Consider the following 21561-nt stretch of genomic DNA (forward strand, 5'->3'; position numbering starts at 1 on the left):
TCTACCTATCTACCTACCTATCTACCTACCTATCTACCTATCTATCTACCTACCTATCTACCTATCTATCTATCTATCTATCTATCTATCTACCTACCTACCTACCTACCTACCTATCTATCTATCTATCTATCTATCTATCTATCTATCTATCTATCTATCTATCTATCTATCTATCTATCTATCTATCCATCTCTCTCTCTCTCCATCTATCCATCTATCTATCTATTCCACAGCGTGAGCACACCGTATGTATAATGCTTTTATTTTGAAGGGAAACTAGCTTGTGTTCCGGTGTCGTTAATACTGATTGACAGCTCCATGGCCACTGCGCATCCGTACCATTCATCTCTGACGTCAGAACTACGCTCCGAGAAAAGCGTGTTAGTCAGGCTCAACACAAAATGTGCATATTTACTTTAATCAGTCTTTTATATGACACAGGATACAAAACCACAATGGGGTCATTATTTTACTTCCTACAATTATAGTATTATTATATAAAAGTAAAAAGGTTTATTTCTTAGTTTATGTATATCTTGTATCAACTAATAACCTGAATCTGGAAGTGATTTTGTAAAATACATGCAGACTTAAAAGTAAATAATTGTTTCCAAATGGAAGTATAAAGCAGCATAAACCAAAAATAAAGAGTAAAGTACTACCCCAAAATCATACTTAAGTACACCACAGAGGTGGGAGAAGTACTCAGATCTTGTACTTGAGTAAAAGTACAAGTACCAGAGTCTAGAAAAACTATGTTACAAGTCAAAAGTCCTGCAATCAAAAGGTTACTCAAGCAAAAATACAAAAGTATTCACATCAATATATACTTTAAGTAGTTTTAAGTTCTCATTGTGCAGATTGGCCCATTTCAGAACAATATATGATGTGTTTTATAATGATTGACCATTAAAGTGTTCTCAAAGCTGGAAAAGGTGCAGCTAGTTTGAATGACTTTTTATACTGCAATGGTATATGATTGTCTTTCACATCACTCATCCAGATCTGTAGAGTAACTAAAGGTGTTACATACATGTAGTGGAGTAAAAGTAGCCTACACCATTTACCTCTGAATTGAAGTGGAGTAGAAGTACAAAGTAGCATCAAATGAAAACACTCAAGTAAAGTAGAAGAATCCCAAAATCATACTTAAGTACAATACTTGAGTAAATGTACGTCACCACATTACTCACTGCTTATTGCAGACTTGGGATGGTTACTTTAAAAATGTTATCCATTACAATAACTAGTAAAAAAATGTAATCGGTAACCTAATCTGAGAATCTAAATAGAAAAGTAATCCGTACTTTCTGTTACTTTTGGATTTCCTCAATATCAAATGCAATGCAAATAAAAACAATAGAAAAATAAATAAAATGCTTTTTACAAAAGTGTATGTAACAATATAACCTTAGAAAAGAAGAAACCAAGATATTTTATATAGAAAATGTACAAAAGTAATAGTTTACAAATGCTGTTTAATAGACTCTATTTCTGTTTAATAAATCAGCTGTCCACCAATTTCATTAAAACAAATGTTTTTAAAATAAATTAAAAAGTATCCTAAATATAAACCATAAAGATAATTCAGTACGTATATCTATATTATATCAATCTTTATTCCAAAATGTATGGTAACAATGTCATCCTGCTAGTAATCTCAATTTATTATGTTACAGTAATCCGATTATCTTTTTTTTTTTAAATGCAATTGTCATTTAATTAATTTACCTTTTTTTTTTACCCCGATTACGTATTCTCGTTACATGTCGTTACAATGCCCTTCATGCTTTTATTTAACTATAAAGGAATTAACTTCACATACGAGAATAAAAACCTACATTCATGCTTTTGGGGAGGGTTTATTTAAGATAGTTTATTTATAACTAAAATAAAAGACAAAGGGGTCAGCATCCTTTGTTAGCTGAGACTGACATCTAGTGGACGTTTGGGCACAAGGCTCTTATAAAACAAACAATTTCCAATTACATTCTCTACTTTAATGCTACCAGGGCCCTTTCTCATTTCTCTAACTCCCCTCCTCGACTCCTATCCTCGAGACTGAGTCCCGCCCACAGGAGATGCGAGGGGAGGAGCCGGGGAGGGGAACCGAGGAGAGAGGAGGGGAAGCAGCAGGCGGTTAGAGAAATGAGAACTTCTCTCCTCTGAGTGGTCATTTTAAAGAGACGTCCATTAATGATGACAGGAGGCACAGCAGCACTCTGTTTGATGGAAAGAAGTGTTCATGACGACTTATATATTTACTTTAATTCATTCACAGTGCGGTATAATGACACAATAACAGGCTACAGATGCGGACACACACGCACGCACGCACACACACACACACACACACACACACACACACACACACACACACAATTTCAGAATCAAACAGAGCACTCGTAACGTAACACTCAGAGACTGGATATTCCACCCTCCCCTCTCTGGTCGCTACAATGAGGAAAATAAATGAAGGGCCCAAAGTTTAATTTACAAGTATTAAAAGTAAGCAGAGGACACCAACCCAACTGAGACCTGTCTGTCCGCTGCATCTACAACACAAACACCTACACACTGTACCAAACGCACCTACAGCTCCTAAAGCATATAATCAGGCTACAGCCGTTGTGTATTTTATTATGTGAAGCACTAAATGTTTTTTTTTAAATTGACTTTGTTTCTTGATATCTACTAAACTAAAGCAAATAAAGAGAGTAGGCCTGTTATACTGAGTTATATATATATATATATATATATATATATATATATATATATATATATATATATATATATATACACACACTGCTCTGCTTTCTGCACGGACCTCACAGCTGTTCTCTCTGTAAACATCGCGTCGCGATGAGAGCAGTAAAATAATATCCAGGGGATGCATGCAGAGCTGTCATTGGCTGAGATAAGTCCGGCTGTGCGTCACGTCTCTCTGAAAAATCTCTGTTCCCGGAAATGCATCCGTGGAGGACCCATCAGTGTATCCTCGGTTATAGCTCCTCCAGAGAGCCTCCTCGACGCTCGATCCTTGATCCTCGAAGTGCATTTCATGGTGCATTTAAAGAAATTAGATGCCCTTCAACATGGCGCGCTGAAATTCATTTCCGGGTCACTACCGGAGGACCGAGGAGTCGAGGAGGGGGATTGGATGAAATGAGAAAGGGCCCTGGTCTGCAGTGAAGACACATTTAGGGGACTCCAAATCAATCCTAAATCCAGATTAAATTGAATCCCAGGAAAAAACTAGATTAGGAAGAGCAGACTAAGTTATACAATGCATGCAAGTATTTAGAAACACCTGAAGGTCAACATTCAAGTGGAGCTCTGTAACTATTTAATAAAGTAAGAATATTGGTCGCAATAATCAGTTCAGTTTAAATTGCCGTGTGTGCTTTTGTTCAACGTCTGTTATCCGTTACTGCTTATATTCAGATGTCAATATCCCTAATTAATTTAATTCATATACATTCATTTTAGATTATTCAATATTAGCACTTTAACCATCTCTTCATGTGTATAGGTATTTCTATTTATCGATGCACATTGACACAAAACAGGGGCTTGAAATTGAACCGCTGATACGCATATGGCCTGAAAATGTCATAACTGAACCAAGAGTTTATAGTTGTGTGGCTGGGAGAAAAGCCAAAGTGTAATCTGAACTCAGATCAGTAATGTGTCTTTTCCCTCAAAGCAAAACACAACCCTTGAGCTGAACATAAGTGTGTGAATGATTATGGCGTATATAAACAAAAGTTATTTAAGTTGATTATTATTTACTTTTTGCATCTTATGAATAATTAAGATGGAGGGAAGTTGGGTGTTATGGTGATTTGCCATCATCCTGTTTTCCCGTAAGTATATTTCTTTAATTTAGTGACTGAATGACAAGTGGATGCTTATATAAACATACATGGTCTCATGGTTGTTAAACTCGAGAAACTACTGATTAAGTGTTGCCTCCTTGAGAAGCAATATATTAAAAACATTCAAAGCAAACCCCACAGCACTGAACCGTCTGAAACACCAACCAAAGGCAAAGCTGAAGCAAGATCAGACGGGATTCCAGGCTTGACCAGTCAATCATTTCATTTTTAATTTGGCTACAAGAGTTTAACTTTAGAGTATTAACAGACTAAAAAGCGGTGCCACAAAATACTATGTCCTGCATATTGCATTATGTTTACACTTCATTCCCCTGCTCGCTGCACATACAAACATTTGTAAGCCTAAGGTTGACATTTACCAGTCACTAGTTTATATTAAAGTACACACGAGAAGGAGAGTAAACCTCTAACTGAGCCATTAGATGTTTTTCAAAGATGGCGAAGACAAGACACAGATGAACAATTGAACAGGAGATTTATTTTGTGGGCACTGTTCACTTCTTTGCTGCCTCCTTCTGGAGCTTCTTCACCTCATGCTTGATGATCTTGTTCCTCTGCAGAGACAAAAAGTGCATCGATTAAGAACTGCTCAATGACTGCTGTACGATCTCTATTCTACACACTTAGACCAATGGACCCGTTACATTTAATTGGCTTTGGTTGTTAAATCAAACTGCTGCTCGTAGGAATTAATAACCACATTTCATTCGAGGGCCAGAGACGGAGCATCGGCAGGAACAAACCATTGTCAATTATTTCTCTCTGGGACAATTAAAATCAGCCCGACCCATCATTAGTTTTATGAGCTGCAGCTGTTTAGTCAGTCAGCTGTGAGAAGAGCTCCATCAGGAGGCATTACAAGTCCAACCTCCCAGATCTACAATGGCCCATTTTATATTTAACCATTACTATTGTGTAATAAATGTGACTTAAAGAAGGAAATGCAGGATAACTTAAGACCACATATAAAGCAAGCATCAATTTGCTGGCCAGGTTTTCCCCACGTGAATGAAAGCTGCCTAAATCTGTTTCACTTACCATCCTCTTGGCCTTCATCACCTTGTAGCGGTCAAAGTCGCACATTTTGGACCTCTGCAAAAAGAAGGAGAAATAGTCAGGGAAGAACCAGAGTAGTTGATTTCTCTCACAGTTTAGCGCAGCACAATTCAGTTTTAAGGATGGACATGTGCATTGATAAAGGGAGTCAGTTTGCTTTAAGTTTAATGTTTGGGGCACATGAAGCAATCCAGAGACCCCTACAGCTGGAGAAATGGAAGGTGGGCTGCCTCTTTAACAGAAGCCTATTTGTGAAACTCAAACCTGCAGGGAAACCGCTCAGAAAGGAGGGGCCGCATTTTTTTATACAATCCTCTAAACTTATCACACAAACCACCATCAGGATCAGCTGAGCAGTAAACAGTGACAGCTCAGCCTCACACAAACACCCTCCATGTTAAATAAAGCAGAATATAACACAGTTGGGGAAAAAACTGAAATCATGTTTTTTCAGAAATCGTTGGAGCAATTGTATGGGAACCAAACTGCTGCACTCACCAGCTGAATGTACTTTCAACTATGTCAGTAACTACGTAGCGGATTCAAATCGAGCCGTTTCCTGGAGAAACCGTGCAATCCATCATTGAAATACTGGTAAAAATATAATTTGGTCTTGCTTCTATGGCATTCAAAAGTCTTTACCTACCCTAGCACATTTTCCCACACTAACATGAGAAGTTAAAAATATTTGTTTTGGAATGCAACAGAAATGTTGAACAAAAAGCCTGATACTGCTGAACGGAAATCATCAAAATCTTAGCAAGATTTGAGAAATTCTCACTACCGGCTAGGGATGAGTATTGTTTGAAATGTATCTATTCCAATTCTGATTCCGGTTCTTATCGATTCCGGTTCTTATCGATTCCCCGTTTCGATTCCAAAATGGTAAAAGAAAGAGGTCAAACGTTTAGATAACAAAAATATCTTTATTCTTTTAAGCTTTAACTTACATTTTTACAAATAAAAAATATACATGCAATAAAAATGTATTGCACAATAGCTGTGCTTTATTTTAACTGAGCTATGCCTGTGGCAAGCTATTAACTTGCCAGAGGCCTATATAGCTTTGTGCCTTGTCTTTTTTAGTGTAGAGGAGCCTCACTTTAGAGCGTTTACCGCGATCCATCTTTAGTGTGATGTGAGTGAGCTCGTGAACTGTCTACGGGAGGAGCCTCGCTGCGGGGCAACTGTGGACCTCTGTCGCCTGTCAGCGCAACTTAGATGATGCCGTTTTAAAATAATAATAAGGGCGGACCATGCCGTCAGCGAACCGAGCCGACCGTACCCTGTATTCCACCGGGTCACCGCAGCGCAGACGGAACCGTTGGAATACAGGGTCTGCCGCGTTTAGGAACCGTTAAGCAGAACCAAAATTGTGTATTTTGTCAGGAGTTTCGGTTCCCAACCGTACTACCGGCTATAATACATCTTACATTTGAAGGACAAGTAGGATGCCATGGTTTTGCCCATCCTTGCAGTGTTCAAAGTGAATAAATAATGCATGCATTTGCCTTACGACTCTTCTTTTACCCATAGGACAACCTTCAAACTAGTTTCATGACTGTTTATGTATCCCTGCTGTCAAACAGAACAAACCAGCGGGGGAAACATCTCCTCACTGCCGGAAGCAAATCAATTATTTAAAAGCCAACTGGAATCTGCTGCAATAACAACTTATAAAATCGTTTTTTATTATCTAATATGTTCATAATGACCAGAGGGAAACATTGCCTTACCTTCTGTCTCGCCTCGATCTTCTTGGCCCAGCTGCTTTCCGACCACTTCTGGGTGACTTCGGCCTTCACCCAGGCTCTCCTCACAAACTTCTGACGAGCACTGTGAATAAATACAAACAGTCAGTACATATACAAGAGGGATTACTCAAGTTGTATCAAATAACAACCACGCAGAAATCATGTTTTTCCTTTTTGAAGTATTAGAAATGCAGTCACGGTAGTCTCATTTGCAATACTGCGTTTGCACAAATCTGGATTTCTTAAGATGCTCGATACGAGGAATTTCTGCAAGGCTGTCAAATTTTGAAATAATGAATTAAGAGTCCTTAGCTCTGCCTCCCTGGTGCTCCCAGTAAACCGCTTTATTACATGTAACCGCTTGTAGAATTAAAAACTATCTCCAACATTAAAATAACAGATAAGAAAGTGGTTCCTTTTGAACTAACTTTGATTGCAGAGACAAAAAACGATGTTGTGCCGCCCTATTGACCACAATGACAGGCCCCTTATAAGATGCCGCTTCTATAAAATTGCAAACTAGGGTTATCCTTGAGTGGTTTCTAGAAATGCCTAAACTCTTGTGTACCTAGCCTGGTAGGAAAAGGAACACAATCTGTACCCTTTGTTTAAAATAAGTTGTGTTTTTGTTTTAAGAAAAGGACTGTTCCCACTCACCTGTGAGGTACTTTGATGACGTAGTCTGTAAGCTGCATGCACTTGAAGGGCATGGATTGTCTCTTCACACCTGTGCAGGGACCATCAACAAGGGCCTAAAAAATAGAAACACCATTATAAAAAACTATATAAAACAAATCCAAAGTGATGCTTACGCTACTCAAGCCAATCTCACTCACCCTGTTTTGGTCGATGACATCTACGATGGCCACCAGCTTGCCAGCATGGGGTCCGAAGGAGATGTAGGCAACGCGGCCGATCTCAACGAAGCGTTTGAACACCTGAGAAACACACATCACAAAATACAGAAAGTCAAAATGAGGCCTTTACATGGACAGGTGGATAGTCTCAGTTTAGCCAGTGGGGCAAACGAACTAAGTACTTATACTAGAGAACTCTACTTTCTTCTTCTACCCCACTTCATTTTTACCAGGTAAATCCTGTACTTTTACTCCACTATTATTTAATACCTTTAGTTACTTTGCCGATTTGAGGAATGACGTGAAATTTAAACAAGACTTTAGTTAAACTTGAAGTAAATTCACAAGTTAACCTCCAATAAATAAAGTAATTTAATGTAGCTGCACAGTTACCAGCTTTGAGAAACACTGATGCATAATGTGTTGATCTACAAATTAGACAATCTGCATAATGTATGTTTTACTTTTGTCAACCATATTTTGATGTTAATACTTTTACTGGAGTTACATTTTGAATGTAGGTCTTTTACTTGTAACCTATTATTCCTACATTCTGGTACTTCTTATACTTGAGTAAGATAAGATGTAGTATATTGTCGCAAATTAGTTTGTTTTTTTCTCCACTAAGTACAAGATCCGAGACATTACATTTCAAACCTTTATTTAACCAGGTTGGTCCCATTGAGATCATAAATCTCTTTTTCAAGGGAGACCTGCAAAAGTACTTCGAGTACTTCTTACACCTCTGAGTTTAGCCTTTAATTGAAGACACCCAAATCAAGAGACTGTATATTTCTGAGTCAACACAACTGCTCGATTTGTAGGCAGGAGACTCACTTTTCTTGACTTATAGCTATGTTCGGATATACCAGTTGATAACGTTGCAAACAAGCTAATGTATGCTAGCTAATGTGTCTGCTAACGACTTGCATGCCGCTAAAACGGGGCTACGTAGAATCGTATTTCCAGGTGTATGTATAAGATATGTCAAACAATTGAAAAGAAGACATCGCATGCAGACGATATCAAGCAATGTTGTCGTGACAAAACACGTGTAATTAGTCCAATAAAGCGAGCAGGCCTCTCCCCGGACGGACCACGTTGTAGCCGACATCTTACGCATATAGCGTTAAAACTTCAAATACAACCATAATACCACACAAAACTATCCATGAATATATGTGCAAGTGTGTTAACATTGCACATTAGTCTCGTTGTTCCAGTTAAATTAGATATATGAAAAGAATTTCGACAAAGAAACGCTACAACTCTGATGGCGAACTCACCATGATGGCAGTCCGGGAGCAGAAAGGCCGTCTCAGCTTCCGGTTGACGCAGATACGTCTTCCGCTTATACTGTACGCATGCGCACTGTGTATATTTTCTTCTATGAGTTTTCTCTTTTATAATTTTGGATACCAAATTCATGATGTTCATATACGTTCTTGTATAAATAAAGGGGGAAAAAAACCAAATCTTTACAAAGATAAAAGTTACAAACAACAACAATAGGATTTATTAAAGTAACACAACGAATACGTGCATTACTGCCACCTACTGGACTGGAGTCTGGATCAGCAGATTTTGTTTATTAGTTTTTTTTTGAGAGAAATTAACAAAAATTGTCTAATATTTGTTGAAGCTTTTGACAATGGGATGTTTATTTGAGGAAAAACACATGTAAAAAGTGTACATTTACAGGGACAACAAACATTTCAGACCCCATTATATCCTATACAACTTTGTGCAATACATGCAAGTGCAATTTATCCTCCTGCAATTTGACGTTTATTTTTGTATTTATTATTTATTATCTTTATTTACAATTGGCAAACAGTACCAACTAGCTTTTTTATTCAATATGGTCACTTTTCTTAAAAAACAAATATACTGCTACTTTTTTTTACCATGGTGTACATATCTGCTATTTAGTTTTTGATTTATTGTGCTAATAATAACGTGTGCATACTTAGACATTTTTATCTGCTGTTGTAATCGTGTACATTTCCCTGTTACTGTTTTGATTCTGATTTCAACACTAACAATAACATATCTTTAAAAATAATTTTAAAAGAACATTGAGAATGTTTACCAACATTAAGCAAATGTTATCTTTTTATAAACCGGAAAGCAAATACATTTATACCTTGAAAAATGTTTTATCCTTTAATTTTATTAAGGGAAATGTTAGAAGATAAGTGGTTTTGTTAGATCTTGAAAGGGACAACTTGGGACTAACACTTTGTAGACGGTCCCTGCAGATAGAAGTTGCGCATCTCGGTGTATATCGGATTGTTTTGATAGAAATAAGGTTGATGCTCCTTTACTCAAGTTATGGTGGTTAAGAAGACACAACGTGTGTGTCTTGGGAACATTTTGTTTGACGTATTGATCAATGTCTTTCTAACTTAGCCTAAATGTTTCCAGAAGGTGTTTCGATCCACAGATAATAGCTCATAAAATGTCATATAAAGTCGAAACACTGTACATATCTTAAAGTCTGGCTAACGTTGGCCCTGCAGTAAAATAAATACACTATTAATATGCCAAAGACAGGTTATTATGGAAGACATTGTGATTGGTTGTTCTCGTCACCACTACTTTTAACCATGGATTTAACCATGGATGTATAATATGATATTATTTATATATAATAAGAACGGGATACAGCGTCGGAGGCGGGGTCTCGTTCTTTCCTATGAGAGCTGCTCCTTGGCGCATGAGGACAAAATGGCCTTCACAGTTTTAACACAACTCTGAAATTATGTCTGGAAGAGGCAAGGGAGGAAATTCACTTGAAATATTTTGATCTGTAAAGATGAGTGGAAGAGGCAAAGGAGGAAACTTTCTTCATAACGTCGAAGAATAATCTAATAGAAAATGTAAACATTATTCCTATAGTTGACCGTTTGAGGATTCGTTCTGAGCAACCCGATCCAACAGACTCGAAAATGAGTGGAAGAGGCAAGGAAGGAGCTAAAAAACGGTGATAAAAATGCGTGCCATCTTTTGCTTCAAAATTTGACATTTGAATTTCACAGGCTCAGGAGAACCCCCAGGTTGTGAATATGTTGGAGAATGTTTGATACCGAATAGAAAGTAATTTGAACTCTGCTTCTTGAAAGAAGCTGACGTTTCCTTGATGTTCTTTCGACTAAAACCTCAGATCCAAAGTGGAAAGACTTGACTTTTTAATCTTCAATTCAAATAGATATTTCAAAAATCCTTGTTAAATTCTGGACTGGCCGAATTCCAGACCATGATGTTGAAACCTATTTGAAGAGATATGGAGATATAGCCTAATCAGTAAATACAAACCCATACATTTGAGATATGGTATGGGGTGAGAAAATATAAAATCAAGATGAACAGAAACAGTGATGGTGAGATCCAAAATCTCCCAAACTCTCTTTGTCTCTGCCCCTACAATGGGAGAATAATTTTATCCAGGGCAATCCGTCACCTGCTTCATCTGCAACTCAGCTAACCATCAGCTCAGAAAATGCACCACAGTGAAATGTTGGAGATGCAATGAACTGGGCCACAAGGCTAAAGATTGCAATTCAGATAGTCTCTGCAATCTGTGTGGAAAGATCGGGCACACCTTCTTCAACTGCCCATCTTCTTATGTAAACAAGGCAAAAACCCAGCAGCAGCCTGGTCCTCCTCCAGTCACCCAGCAGCAGCCTGGTCCTCCTCCAGTCACCCAGCAGCAGCCTGGTCCTCATCCTTCAGCCCAGCAGCAGCAGCCTGGTCCTGGTCCTCGTCCTGCAGCCCAACAGCAGCCTGGTCCTGGTCCTCGCCCAGCAGTAGCCTGGCCCTGGTCCTCGCCCTGAAGCCCAGCAGTAGCCTGGCCCTGGTCCTCGCCCTGCAGCCCAGCAGCAGCCTGGTCCTCATCCTGCAGCCCAGCAGCAGCCTGGTCCTCGTCCTACAGCCCAGCAGCAGCCTGGTCCTCGTCCTGCAGCCCAGCAGAAGCTTGGTCCTGGTCCTGCATGGTCCTCGCCCTGCCGCCCAGCAAGGGGTTCAAGGTTCTTTATTAGTCAAACATACACAGTGTAGTTATTTATGATGAAAATCTTGTGTCACAGGCTTCTCAAAATACAACATTTTTAATTGTCCTTATGTCATAGAAAGTGCTCATTCTTATATATTTAAAAATAGTTGTTTGTTTTAATCTTCCTCTCAGAACTCAGATTTCATGTATTTATTTTAACAATGTATCCGTACACAGATGTCTCCAAAACATTCTCCGCAGCGACAATGGAGTTTGCGAATAAAGTGAGTACCACATGTTGATGGAAAAAGAAGTATGTAGTAATGTTACGTATTGTGCCGAGGCTTCGGAGCATGTGTATGGTAATCCCCGAAGCCTTTTGTGAAGCTTGTATCGAGGCTTGTATCGTTTTGGGCCAGTGACGTCACCGATGACAAACAAAGCCTCGCTGCCTGTCAATACCTCGTGACTGCTTCAGAAAGCGATTCAGATCGGTTGAACCACAACGCTCATATTACCCATGGATGTATAATAAGAACCATATTACCCTTCCTGTACCCGGGCCGGGTGACACGATGGAATCAAGAGAGCTCAGACCCTCACTTATATAGAGGTCGGAACATGTCATAAGTAGGCCTATAAATAAATAAAAGAAAATAAAAGTAGGAATAAAAACATCAATTAATTAATTAATAAATAAATACAGGAATAACTATAGAGTGTTTTCAGTCAGAATCAGTGTCTGTGCTGTGGCTCAGCTGGAAAACAGTTGACTCACAACCACAGGGTCACTGGTTCAACGACTGGTCAATATGTCTTCTTTTTTGTTTATAAAAGTTACAGCTAAATGAGATAATGTAATAAATGTATTCTTTGATATGGTTTAGCCTTTCTCAGGCTACAACATGGTTAAGTTTACGAATATTATTAAGGATTTATTATTTTTTGAGAGCAAAACGTTACAGATTACCCGTCATACCTGGCTGTCAGAGCAGAAATACCTGTATGTTCGCTCATAGAGCATGCACAGTGGAGTTGCCACTTTTACAACTTTAAGGACCTTATGAATATAATAAGGGCAATACAAATGTTCATACTGGCTGGTTTATTTAGTTAAAAAAAAAGTATCCGCTGATTTACAGACGTCTCTTTCCCAATGTTCACACCCCAGCCAGTGCTTTAAGGTCGGCTGACCAGCTGTTGCTGATAGTGCCCAAGAACAGGCTCAAAAGAGGAAACCGAGCCTTCGCAGCAGCTGGCCCCAGGCTCTGGAACAGTCTGCCCCTCCACTTGAGGTCGGCCCAGACACTAGGGTTTTTTAAATCCTCACTAAAAACACACTTTTTCTCTCTGGCCTTCTAGTCAGAGCGGAGTAGGACACCTGACTATTCCCTGTGTTTTAGTTTTTTTGTATTTATGTTGTAAATTATTGTCTTTTATTGTGATTGTAGTTAAGTGTTTTTATTACATGTACAGCACTTTGGCTCGAACAAAAATTGTTTTTAAATGTGCTATATAATTAAGAAAATGTTTGATTTGATTTGAATGAATGGGAAAAAGTCTTTCTGGAACCAGTGACGTCCCAGACTGATACGGAAATTGTAGTACCGCCGTTTGGCCACTACGAATACTTTCCTCAGAGTGTGGCGCACTTCCTTGGAGCTTGCTGCAGCTGGGTGTTATTGAAAATATCAGGCCATTTTGTCCTCATGCAACGCTGTATCCTGTTGTTATTATACGTCCATGGTTCATCCAGGAACAGGGAGTGGTTAAAGTCGCTATAAATGTGAATGCTAGTGATGGGCAAATGAAGCTTTGAATGAAGCATCGAACCAATGGGACAATTGTGTCGGAAATAGGTTAATTTCTCGAACCTTCAATTACAGCGACCTCTCCTGGCGAAATGTGCAGTGGGTTTAACGTATCTTTGCCTTGAAAAATATTCGATGCACACACACTATTATACTGAATATCATGTTCTATTTGCAATTAAAGATTGATAATTGTGTGTATTGAGTTATGGAAAGGAGAGTGCTGGAAAATGTAACATTGGTGGGGTGTGCTTGTGTAATTATGGCAGGGGGTGATTATGTGGGATGGGGAACACTCAAAGATCTTTATTGAGATCATTATTATTTTGTATTTTTCTAAAGGCATTTTTTTGGCCAGGGAGGGCCTTTTATCAGTTATAGTATTAAAGTTGAAAAGCGGGCAATGATTAAAAGTTCATCCATACCAGGATTTGAACCAGTTGCGCGGAGGACATCACCGCATGCGGGCCTCCGGCTCTATCCACTAGGATATCTATTATTTAAACTATCCGACTTTTTTTTAATACTCATAATTTGTTCACAACTTCTCCACATTTTGAGGTGTTTCCCGAGCTAGAACGACCTATCTTTCTTCCTGGCTTGCTCTATAATGATCCAATACAAATGCAGGACAACAACAACGCAAACTACTACAACAACCCACACATTGCGCATTGTTTAAAGCGGTTATAAAGTGTTGAAGAGCTCACATTCGAAACTGTTTTAACCTGTCACCTGTCAGAATCGAGACGAGGCAGTGCATTGAATCACCTGATTGGACGGCGAACCAGTGAGTTTATTCAGGCCCAATCACAATCCACTCCCTCGACCCTACCCCTCCGTGCGTCTGTAGCCACACTCGCAGCTCAACGAGGCTCCCTCCTGTCAGATGGAGGGAGTAAATACAGCAGCAAACTTTGGGACAAACTCCCCTCTCTCCGGCAGAAACAGGAAATGCCGTAACTGTATAACTGTAACAACGGTTTCAAATCAGCATCTCTTTGACAAAAAATGTAAATTAATAACTCAAATAAAACATCTTTAATTGTGTTACTTTTTTGTAAAGCTCTTTTAGTTTTAAACCTGATGTTTATAAGCTTCTTAGTTTTTGCAACAGTCTGTAAATATACACAACTTTATAATAAAATGCACACATTTACCTTTTTCTAGACTAAACACAGGTATGATCCTAAATTGAGGTTATCATGAGGTTGTTAACATTGCAGTTTATCAGTGAATGTTTGCTGGAACTACTTGTTAACAGCTTGTTTCCTGACGGACACACACAGCGTTGAGACGGGTCAGGTAGAGACCAGTCTCAAGTCAGCACCAATGCAGACCTGATGCAGACTCGCTGTTTGAGGGCTTGATAGCCCACTCCCCGTCCACACCGCTCCACACTCGTTGCTTTGGAACAGCCCTTAATATGGCGGACCCTCCGCGTGAACGCGCAAACGGAGGGGTAGGGTGTAGGGGGCGGTTTGGGACGTCGTATGTCACGTGATTTGAAGCAAGCTTCGAAGCACTGCTCCTATGGAATAGGAAGTCCAGGGTTTCAAGCACGTATCGAAGCTTCAGTGCCATCACTAGTGAATGCAACTTCAATCTACTTTTTGGGTAACTATTATTTTCGTTTGTATGACTTATCCCACACTTTCGGTTTACTTACTTCAGTTCGAGGTGTATTTGTAAAACAATTGTGCAGGCTAACATTGACGTAGAATATGTAAATCAAGAGTTAGTGTTATTTTATTTTTGCGTTTTACTCATATAGGTTTAGGCTGCTTAACATTATATTCAGATAGAACCTTGCCAATTGTGCTAATAGGTTTAGGAGGATTACTCGAAGAGAAAAGGGTGTTGTCTGGGCCCGTCTTTAAAGGAAATGCGAAAGCAAATGTGTTCCTGCTGGTTTCTGGCGTAGGGACAAATACATACCGAGTATTTCTCGTACAAATCCACACGATTCGACTTATAATGAAGCACGTATGTATGCTCGAGTCCTCCTGTCTGTCGGCTCTGCTGCTCCGCGATGAGGGTCTAACTTCAGCAGCTACATTACCTACGGTGCGTTTGTTTACAGTAACTGTGCGGAGTCACTGTGGCACAGACTGGACCGCTGGTGAACAGCTGTTATAACAGTTCAGGTGTTCAGAGCAGAGCTCCCTGTCGCAGCGGCAGAGCGTGATGTGCACTGAAAAGTTGTTCTGTCGCAATATTATTTAAGGAATCGTTGAGCTAGCTAACTAGCATACATTGTCACTATCTGCTAACGTTAGCTGTAGCCTTCGTTTTCTAATAGTTTTTTTCATAGGCTATCAACAGAGGTGGTAGAACTAGAAGTAGTCCTACTCAGATATTGTACTTGAGTAAAAGTAGAAGTTCCCAGATCTTGTACTAGAGTAAAATTAGAAGTACACAGATATTGTACTTGAGTTAAAATAGAAGTAGAGTACACATATCTTGTACTTGAGTTAAAGTAGAAGTATCAGAGTGTAAGATTACTTTGTTCAGGCCCGGCTCCAGGATGAAATGACTGAGGGGGCTGTAAACAAATCCGAGCGATTTTTTCCTTCCTCACTGCTCTACAATCTCTTTGCTTATTTATTTGTATTCTGGATGTACCCCTCTCATTCCATTATTTTCCTATGATCTTTAACGATAGTAAATTATTAGATGGCTGCACTTTTTTAACAGACTTTTGCCCCCTCGTGCCGCCGGGCCCGACTCTGTTACAAGTAAAAGTCCTGCAATCCAAATGTTACTCAAGTAAAAGTGCAAAAGTATTATCATCAAAATATAGTTAAAGTAGCAAAAATAAGGTAGTCATTGTGCACCACTGGTTATAAAGATAGAAAGACTAAGCCTTGCACAGAGGCATGAAAATACATTTTCAAAATGCTCAACAGTGCTGCCAAAATTATAAACTGACTGCTACACAATTAAAATAAATGCTATAATATATTTATATTAGATGTGACTCTATGGCGTTTCTGTTATTATTACCACTGCTGCTTTAGTTGTTCTGACTGCTAAAATCCTCCGTTATCCCAAATTTTGAAGCCGATATTCCGTGGGGTGGGGGGGTTCGGATCCTTGTCACCTTTTTCATACCTAATGAGTTTGCATCCCTTGACTTAATACAATTATTATTTTAACAATGTTTCTGTACACAGATTTACCGTACTCCAAAACCTTCTCCCCAGCGACAATGGCAGTTTGTGTTGTTGAAGTGAGTACCACATGTTGATGGAAAAAGAACTATGCATTTATTAATTAGTTAGATGTTGTTAAATGAAACAGACTATTACAATTGTAAATTTGAACATTTATATTGCAACATTAAATGCAATATTAGATAAGCTATACCTTATTGGCTCAGCCAACATTTTGTAACACTATTTACCCTTTATAATAAATACAAGTTTAAATATAACTATTATTATATTGTCTGTTATTGTTTTTTTATTAACATTTTTATTGATTAGATTCGATGCTCTCTGTTGATATAGTGTATCATAGTGTTTCCGAAAAGACACAAATTCTGTAATGGTGTTATAATGAGTAAAGGTTTTGATTTAGATTCATTTTACCACTGTTAACAATGCATTTTATTTTTTTGTTTTCCTTTAACAGCAAGCTATTGTGGAGCTCAGTCTGGAGAGCAAGTAAGAATTTTTCTTTTCTGTTAAGGTGACTTCTACACCTTTTCATTACGAGACCCTCAAGTGTCTTTGAGAGTTTGGAGTGAAGAATGTGGTTCAAAGAAGATTTGCAATTTTGCTGTGCACATATAAGACCTGTACCACAAAACTAACTGCGTCATGAACACCTTCAAGAGGAGAGACAAGATCAGGGCCGTCCCTCCCTACAGACTGCGTGGGGCCTCACCTTGCGGAGGGGGCCTCATGTTGCGGAGGGTGCCTCAACTGAGCCGAAAATGTCATATAACTTTGCGTGGGGCCTCATGTTGGCCAGGGACGGCCCTGGATAAGATGCACTGGCTTGAACACTGACGAGAGACAAGAAGAAGTAGGATAAAGAAGGGAACTGTGGATAACAGGAAGAGCAACAGGATCACCATTGGCTGAGTCATTTGGAGGATAAAAAGCTGTGTTATAAATACAGAAATTGAAAATGTAACTTCATCACTGGATTTTTTTTAACATATTTGTGAATTAAGTAAGAACAACTCTTCATAATGATGTCATTAATTGTACATTTTCAATAGTATGGCATGGTCAATCTTATTTATTTTTTAGGAATCACAGCATCTCATAATTTCTGTTTGTGTGGTTTTTGTTAGCAGCCACATTCAGGCGTATCATGGATTATAAAGTTGTAAAATTAGAAGGACTGCAGAGTTGATTCACACCATGATGACTAAGTGGCTTGTCTTCAATGTTTGTCATATAATTTTGATAACAGAGAAATTAAGTGGCCAAAATGAGTTTCCCCTTTAGGGTGGATGGCTCACCCTTATAGATCACGTATTATATCTGCGGTTCCTTTGTATTAAGTCGAAACAAGAATATTGTGACAGCGTCTAGAAGAGTTTTGAGTAAAGAATGTCGTTCAAAGAAAGTCCATTTCCAGATGTTGCCAATCACCTGGACCACAAAAACTCCCCTGTGTCATGAATACCTGGAAAGATGGAAGACTACACAGAGCAGGTAAAAAATGGACTGATTTAATATGTTCTAGTCTTTGCGACCACTCAAATCACGGTTTAAACACGTCAGCACTCGCCCATTCCAACACAGTCACCATTACCCTTGACACCAGGAGCAATTTGGGGTTCAGTATCTTGCCTATAGGTACAAATTCAACATGTTGACCAGAGGGGGCGGAGATTAAACCACCAACCCTTCGATTGATAAAAGACCACTGAGCCGCAGACGTCCCAACATCTTCTAAACAAAGAGGAACAAAGGCGTAGCAAACATTGGCTGTGTGTCTCCTGGAGAATGAATCCGAGATGTGTGGAGGGATATATGAGCCATGACTTTAACCAACTCAAAGTCCTGGGGAAAAAGAGACGGACAAGGTCTCAAGATGGCTGATGGTTTGTGTACATCGGTACTGAAAAACTGAATTCAGGACACACTGGCATTGAGCCTCATGGCTGTTGAACATTTACTGAAAATGAAGCTGAATCAAGAGTCTCCTGGGATCACAATCATGTAAAGAAATGTGGAAGAAATGGACTGGAGCTCTCTGATTAACTTGCAGCCATTCATTGGGAAACATTTTTTGTCTTCTCTTCCATTCAGGTCATTAGATCTGCTGTTCGGGAAAAAAGGAAGAAAAGGTGAGATAAGATAGAACTAAAGAGAAATGGTTGTGTAGTTGATTAGACTACACTCTTTTTGCCTCACATTTAATAAAAACTGTGAACTTTTGTTCGGCATGTGTTGCAGGTCCAGATTACCTGAAAGGGGTTTTAGATTGTGTGTCCAAAGAGAAAAGGCACAAGATATTTGACTTAAAAAAACCAGCTGGCGCCAGATGGAAGATAGGACCCCTGGAAGACACCATTTACAGTGAGGAGCCTAAGGTAGTGAATGGGTGGGGGAAATTCTATCTTCCCGAGATAGTAAGCATGCAGGTTGTAGGTGTAGTGGAGGGGACCTCCTGCCCATGGGACCAGCTCGTTCTAATGATCTGTGAGGATGAAAAGCTGTATGCCTACGATGGAGAGGAGCTACATTTGGTGGCTTCAAGCCCGAAGCAGCTAGATAAAGAGGGAATAAGCTATCCAGGATCCAAGACATACTACGAAGGGGAGGCCTTCAAAGACATGGTGAGAAGTTATGGTAAAATAGCTGGGAACAAACAGCTTTGTGTTTGCTGAACCTGATCGTTTATCACCTGCGGGCACCGACGAATGTTTATTTATATAGTCTTTTGTGTGTAGACCAAAGATGACTGGGAAGAAGTGCGGAAAGGACCTACGGGGATGAGGCTGGAACGAGAACATCTTAAACTGGTGACAGACAAAAAGGCCAAATTTATGGAATATCTCAAAGTCACAGCCGCAGCAAAGGGTGAGTATATTTTTCTCTGCTTCAGGGCAAAGATGAAGGTCATGCATTTACCGTCACTAGGGGTGGGTATCGTTAGGATTTTATCGATACCGATACTACTTATCGATACCGGTATTTTTCGATACTCTTATCGATACTTTTCAATAATTTGGTGCTCAAAATTATAGACATGATTACAAGATGTGAAGATTAAACAACAGTCATTTTATTGTAATTTATTATTTAATGTAACTTTTTCAATATCATACCAAGCAGGTGTGAGTGTGTTTGACAGTGTGTCTCTAGTGGAAAGGGGGCGGTAATTAGGGGCAGTTCATAAATCCATGTAAACATGACCATTATTCAGTTAGAACGAGACGCTGCCTGCGCACCTCCTAAACCGGAAGCTCCAGTCGGCTAACCATTATAATCCGTTAATTGCGTTTATTATTTATAATTGTAATGGTGGATTATCCGTAATCATTGTAAAGTTACACAGAGACATTGGGATTAACCGTTTTTATGACCTTGAACACAACTTTTGATCACAAAACAGCAAAGGTAAGGCATGATTATCATCATGGCTACGTGAAGTGAAGTTGTTTTCTTGCTCTTTCCTGGCTGCTAGTTCAGTGAGTTTGTTCGTACAGTGATGAGACTTATACCAATGGAATCTGTGGAATCTCAGCTTTCATGTGATATGTTGTTTGTGCAGATACAATGATGTAGAAAAGATCGCTTTTGCCAGTTATATGCTAAAGTAGCCGTTAGCCCCGTTAGCCCGTTTTGCTAAGTGTTGATTTAGAGTCTTGGTGTTGGACTTCTGTTCCGTGTAGGTAAAATGGTTAATATTGTCTGTTAGCTGAGTTTCTTCCCGTTAAGTGGGTATGGATCATTAATAGGTTGTTAAATGTTAAGAAGCCTGGAGACGCTGTTTCTTGCAAGATGTTGCGTCTGCCCTTATGGTCTGCCCCCGGGATTCTCACAATAATAAGAGCGCTGTTAGGAGAGTGGCATTCACAGTGGCCAATCAGAGTGGTAATCAAACCGGATACGTCACACGGGATGAGGGTTCCCAACCAACCAGATTTGTTTAAACTAAGGAAGTAGTGTAATTAATATACCGATAGCAGCACCGTTTGTCCAGCGGCTTAATAACGGTATACCAATACCTTCCAATCAGGTACCGGTACTGACTTAGTACCGGTTCTCGATACCCATCCCTAAGTGTCACTATCATGTTTCTTCTGTATTGAGTTATTTAATTTGCTCATTTGTTTCTCTCTCTCTCTCTCACTTCCTCTTTCTTTCTCACAGCCGGTCCCTCCCAGAAGCCCGTGACAAGTCCCCAGGTCCTTGTCAGTCGGTGACGTCACTTGTGCCCAAAAATACTAATGTACATATTTCGGATGTGCTCCTACATTGTCTGCTTGTAGTTGTTGGGGAAATATTTTCCTGTGCCTATAACTTTGACCCAGTTTATCAGTTTGTACTGCCCTCGCTGAGCACAGGCCTGCAACCTTGGGCTGCTTTGCTCTCAGTGTTTTGTCTCATTATTCCTGCCTGTTGGCATAAGCTGATGGAGGTGTTCTAGTGCTCCTCCTGTTTTATCTTGTTATGCACAATGTTGATTATTCTCTCAGAGCCAGCTAAATAAATGGGTATGGGGTAGAGATCTTCAGAATTGGTTTGGCAACCGCTGTGTCACCTCGTGGCACACGGCATGTCTTGTGAAATCTCCGGCCGAATCTCCAAATAAACCATCAGTGTTTGCCATCAAAGTTCCTGCTCTCCCTGTGTCTCTCTGAGTCCTTTCTCCATTGCTTCAGAAGTTTCCATCACAGTAGTTAATTAATAAAAAGTACAGGAGCTTGGGAAACATGCATTTTTAACAGCCGGAGATCTGCATAATACATTGTGAAAGGGAACATCTTGATTTTTTTTCCCCCCACAAATGATTAAGTCTTAAAACCTGTTAAGCCCCAAGCTTGTTTTCCAGGTCTCAGGCTCGAAAATGACATTCCCAGAACAAATGACCATAACTACACTTTTAAAAGGGGAACATTAATAATCTTTTTTCTCAAAGCAATGATAAACCTGTGAGTTGGATTTAGAAGAGTCAGAATCAATATAGATTTTTTTTATTTTAAAGTAAATTCAG

The 21561-nt window shown here is 39.4% G+C and overlaps 2 protein-coding genes across 2 annotated transcripts; one reads left to right on the forward strand and one right to left on the reverse strand.

Annotated features, from left to right (window-relative positions):
* Positions 1-4360: 4360 nt before the first annotated feature.
* Positions 4361-8930, reverse strand: rpl14 (ribosomal protein L14). The gene is made up of 6 exons (XM_079653438.1): positions 8856-8930; positions 7549-7650; positions 7370-7464; positions 6695-6794; positions 4941-4994; positions 4361-4456 (listed from the first exon to the last, which is right to left on the reverse strand). The coding sequence occupies exons 1-6, from the start codon at positions 8856-8858 to the stop codon at positions 4397-4399; spliced, it is 414 nt and encodes a 137-aa protein (XP_079509564.1). The 5' UTR covers positions 8859-8930; the 3' UTR covers positions 4361-4396.
* Positions 8931-14749: 5819 nt separating this feature from the next.
* Positions 14750-21181, forward strand: LOC307021673 (uncharacterized protein). The gene is made up of 7 exons (XM_079654019.1): positions 14750-14991; positions 16551-16606; positions 17011-17042; positions 18648-18685; positions 18795-19177; positions 19292-19421; positions 20718-21181. Exons 1-7 carry the CDS (start codon positions 14868-14870, stop codon positions 20768-20770), a joined length of 816 nt encoding a protein of 271 aa, XP_079510145.1. The 5' UTR covers positions 14750-14867; the 3' UTR covers positions 20771-21181.
* The last annotated feature ends 380 nt before the right edge of the window (positions 21182-21561 follow it).

The sequence above is a fragment of the Notothenia rossii genome (genome assembly GCF_949606895.1).
Source record: "Notothenia rossii genome assembly, chromosome: 10".
Classification (NCBI taxonomy): domain Eukaryota; kingdom Metazoa; phylum Chordata; class Actinopteri; order Perciformes; family Nototheniidae; genus Notothenia; species Notothenia rossii.